The 4790-nt window shown below is 35.7% G+C and overlaps 1 protein-coding gene across 1 annotated transcript; it reads right to left on the bottom strand.

Annotated features, from left to right (window-relative positions):
• Nucleotides 1–126: 126 nt before the first annotated feature.
• Nucleotides 127–3437, bottom strand: LOC120108511 (1,4-alpha-glucan-branching enzyme 2-2, chloroplastic/amyloplastic-like; the record flags this gene model as incomplete). The annotated part of the gene is made up of 5 exons (XM_039122129.1): nucleotides 3380–3437; nucleotides 3187–3287; nucleotides 2307–2405; nucleotides 2178–2255; nucleotides 127–282 (listed from the first exon to the last, which is right to left on the bottom strand). Coding segments are annotated over exons 1-5 (492 nt in total), but the record flags the coding sequence as incomplete, so codon positions are not given.
• Between the last annotated feature and the right edge of the window lie 1353 nt (nucleotides 3438–4790).

Raw genomic sequence — 4790 nt, 5'->3', positions numbered from 1 at the left:
TGTTTCATGTACTAAAAAATGATAGTACCTAGATTGCCTGAAGGTAAAGAGAGAATCATTACACTGTGACTAGCTAGAGAATATTTCAGATTAAAAGCAGCTATCTCATAGAGAAGAGATACAGACCTTGTATTTTCCAGGCTTTAAGCAACCAACTTGGTAGTCAACATAGCTATTAGTCCAATGGAAATTGAAAACAAATACTAAATCTCCTCTCTCAAAAACAATCATCCTATCCCCTTCATCTTTTCGCGATATATATTGATGCTCTGATGCCATGAACTGCAAGAAAATAGAAACTTAACATTCATATTTACCAAAAGCATCATGTCAATAAAATTTTCTTGCATTTATTACCAGAATAGAACCAAGCAGTGAGTAAAAGTGAATTTTATATTTCAGTGATGAGTGGTTGAGGCCAAATGTTCTGATGATGAACATCAATGACTAAATGTCAACGAAAATGCACTACCAAATAGGATATCCTAGAAACTAAGAACAAGGACTACAAAACCGAGCGGAACCACTCGGTGGGCATATATTGTTGAACTGGGCTGGTACGCTGGTTTGGTATGGATACTGGTATTGGTGTGTCATGGTTCGAACCAAGGGGAATTGCTCGATTACGCTTAGTATTGACTTGTATCACCTGGTTCAGGCTGTACCATGATAAGTAGCAAGAGAAAAGAGGCTGAAAGTTGTCTTAATGTGAGGTGTGTATCACACGGAACCAACAACTTACCAGTATCATGGTATGCTGAACCAGCCTGTATCGGCTAGTTTAGCACGTACTGTACCGGTCCGTTTTAGCCGTGGAAAACGGTACATAGCCCGTGCCAACAGAACCCAGCCCGAGCCAAAGAAAAAGAGGAGAGAGCGAGCAAGGGAGGGAGGGAGAAGAGGCCTCCGCTGCCATCGAAAGGCCAACGGAGGCTGCAGAAAAGAATTTGGAGTTTTTAAGTGAAATCAGCAAGCGAGTCACCAACCTCACTTAAAAAATCCCTTTTTTTTTTCTGGCGGCAAAGGCCTTTCCTCCCTTCCTCCCCTGCTCGCTCTCTCTTTCACCTCCTCTTCTCTGGCTCCGGCTCTCGGTACAAACCCGGTACCGAAACGGTACCGAGAACGATGAACCGGTCCGGTAGGCCACTGGTACGCCTATCGGTACCGGTTTGAAATACCTTGACTGGTATGGTACCCGATTCCGAGATTGCGGACATTCCATAAAAAAGACCAAATTAAGGGCAATTTGAATATTTAATTGATGAAACATTGTTCAAAATGTTGCTTTTAAACAGATTGTAACCAAAGGGTGATTTGCACATCTGTAATGTTTAAAAACGAATTCTCCTTGTTTTTCCAATGATATGTTTACAAAAATAGAGGTCTACTTGCTCTGCATGTCTGTTGATCACTCATGCTTAAATTTCTCTTTGAACCAAATTGCATATCAAGAAATTTTTACTTCCGCTTGTGTTTAGAACCACAATGAGGTTATCAAGTGTTTGGTAAGTATGGTTTCGGTTCTTACATTTGAAGTATCCATTGTCCTTGTCTTTGAAGTTTCCTCATTATTGTACCTTAAGGTTGTGGTCTCAGTCCCGTTGTTTTCAAAATTCACTAATTTTGTACGAGAATATCTAATGTTACCATTAACTAATTTTAATTTAAGGCATCTAGTGAAATCAACCAGCATATGTTCAAATATCAAACACTTAATTTTGGCTTCAGTTGTTTGTTAGTTTTAATGGATCTAACTCTAATTTCAGCTGTTTCAGTAGAAAGAAAGGACTAAGTCAGCAAAGTACATTAGACATTATTATAAAGTATATAAACTGTTTTAAACCTTTTGATGTTTGCTGGTTTTGCAATGAAAGAACAAGGAATTAGTTCTTAAAAAATAACATTGAAAAAAGCCACACTAAGTGGAAATCCAAATTCAATTCTAGTTTTGGATGGGATTTTTGTCTAATGGAAATGTCCCAGATTTGATTTCAGAGTTCCAAGCAAAACTTCCAACGATAAATCTCATGACAACCAACACTAAAGAATGGAGAAGGGGAAAACACACCCATTTTGTAATATCTAACAGTAAGCCCATGATCTCAGAGAATCATTGAAAAGTCCTTTTACATTAAAAGTATAAACATGTTACGCAATGAATGCTAAGTAATACTCACACCATATTTCTCTTCAAGATGCTGCATTGCTTGATCAAATTCCTGCATTCCATGATACCTGAGATAATCTGCATCTCCCTGATATTAAAAAGCAATATTCATAAGGCAACTATTTGGTATGTATCTCACCAAAGAAAGGTGAAAATCATCAGTCAGCTTCAAGAAAATGCAAACATATAATTTCATGAACATGCAGACTGATGGCTTCAGAGCCAATTCTTTAACAATCTTTGCAATGCATATCATAAGCATAAACAGAATAAACAGAATGCAGATCAAATGATTCTGGTTAAACATCTTCTTTCAAGTTAGAGTTAACAAAATTTTTTAAGCCTAGTAGCTACTTGTCTGTTTGGAATTATGTTTCAAGAGATATTTGTCTGTTATAATTGGTTCCTCTAAATTTATATGCAATATTATTGTGTTTTGCATGTTTTTTGTTTCACATCATCTAAATTTATACTTATAGACACTGAACCAGGGAAATTAATATGCAATGAGTACAGAGAAATCTGCTTATAATGTATGCAATTATCAAAAAGTGAAAACTTCAAAAAGGCATCTTTGGCATGGTCCATGGGTTGAAGAAGTGTATGCCGTATAAAAGGTCTAATCTGACATCAAAGGGCATGTGATATAGTCCCTTAAATGGGACTCATTATTCCTATCTGTGATAGCTTAATGTAATAAGCAATTGGTTTTATGGCTAGCTTTGAAATACAATGTGAATCAGAGCTGAAACTTGCTCATACATGTATCAAAATGTCTCAACCCAATTCCTTGCAATGAACTGTTTGTCAACAAAATGATCGTAACTGATTTGGCCAAGAGAAATAAACACTTTTACTTTTTCGTAATGCTTTTAATTTCAATATTTGCTACTTCACTGTTCCTGATGCCATCTGTTATTATCTGATTGGTTGTAACAAAATAATCTACCATAAACCAAACAATATAATAAACAAGATAATCTTTTTTTCATAAGAGCAAGATCATCCTTCAAACTTACTAGATCAAACATGCGGCGGCATTTGTCAAAGCTATAATTGTTCCCTGGTATGACCATTCCATTCGAAAGATGCTGGTCGCCTCTAGGAAAATCTATCCATTCTGTGACATGGGAAAGTATGAAGAGAAAATCACATCAGAAAGCCTTCAAATATAGAGTTCTAGTCATGTAAATAAAGTGACATAATCCTTACCTGGATGCCCAAATTCATTTCCCATAAAATTAAGATATCCTTCTCCACCTAAGCCCATTGTGATTAGTCTAATCATCTTGTGTAGAGCTATTCCACGATCTATCCGAGGAGTTGATTGTCTATCAAGAGCCATAAAGTCCTACATATCCTGCACAATTAAAAGCAGGACAATCAGTATATGAAACATACTTCATCAATCAAAAAAAAAAATAAAAATCAGACATGTATCCACTAACGCAATATGAAAAGAACCGATGCAACCATTTGCTTTGACACTAATTAGAAACTGTACATACCATATTAAAATTCTCCAAGATAAATTTCTAATTTTGACAGTAATTAACAAGTGTCACATCAGGGTTTATGAACTTATTTAGTAAGTAACGTACTTTTATGTTACTTGGATTCCTTTACTTGGTTGAGGTATTAGTCCACTTCAAAATTCTTCAATGAGTTTTGGTTTTACAAGAAAGTATTCACAAAACTCGAAAAAAAACCATAACTCAAGAATTTTATATAATGTTTTGTTCTTCTGCAACCTCTAGCATTGTTTATTTTAAAAACATATTGAGGATTTTTTTAATTCAAAAGCACTAGTGATAAGTTGACTGATAGACAACAAAAACTTAGGATCCACATGTTTTTTTAAATTTTTGTAAGTTTAGAGAATCAACTAACTCTACATGCTTGTTCTATGGGTTAGCTATGACATTCATTGGATTTTTCCCCTGTTCATATGTTATGTCACTTAATTATTATTAACTGAAAAAGAAACCAACACTTTATTTACTTGATGACTCCTAGATGATCAGAAAAGACAATTCACATGCTTTAACTAGCATAATTCTACCATTTTGGGAGTTTAAAAATTAAGAGACCATGTAAAATTATCTGACACGAACAGCTGATGGTGATCCAAGCAACACATTGAAAACTTACCTTTTCCTATAAATATGAATTCTGGAACATGTTAAAAAGGCGATGAGACTAGAACATGTGAATTCTGGATGCCAAATATGTGCAATTCCACACAAAAAAAAAGGCGAACTTGGATTCTCTCTCTTCTCTCTCTCTCTGTGTGTGTGTGGGTGTGTGAAGTGTCAAATACTTGGGGAAACACCTCCCAAGATTTAAACACAATCTCCCTCTGGAGGAGGCATGCAAGTGCTGGTCTATAGCCAATTTGCAAATGGCAATCTTTCACTAACCATCTTTCGGTTAAGCTGCAGTAATTCAGTCAGTAAATAAGAATGTTCTTCATCACCAACAATCTCTACAGACGAGAAGATCATAGATAAACTTGTAATAACAGGAACAGAGCATTCAGAAGTGTGCACTCAAAACTAACTGGAGTCGCTTATTCTCAGATGCAAGCAACTTCAGTTGCATCGCATCTTCAGTAACTAGCAAA

Source organism: Phoenix dactylifera, unplaced genomic scaffold, assembly GCF_009389715.1.
Source record: "Phoenix dactylifera cultivar Barhee BC4 unplaced genomic scaffold, palm_55x_up_171113_PBpolish2nd_filt_p 001369F, whole genome shotgun sequence".
Classification (NCBI taxonomy): Eukaryota; Viridiplantae; Streptophyta; class Magnoliopsida; order Arecales; family Arecaceae; genus Phoenix; species Phoenix dactylifera.
The sequence above is the reverse complement of the archived record's forward strand: the minus strand, read 5'-3'. Positions and strand labels throughout refer to the sequence as shown.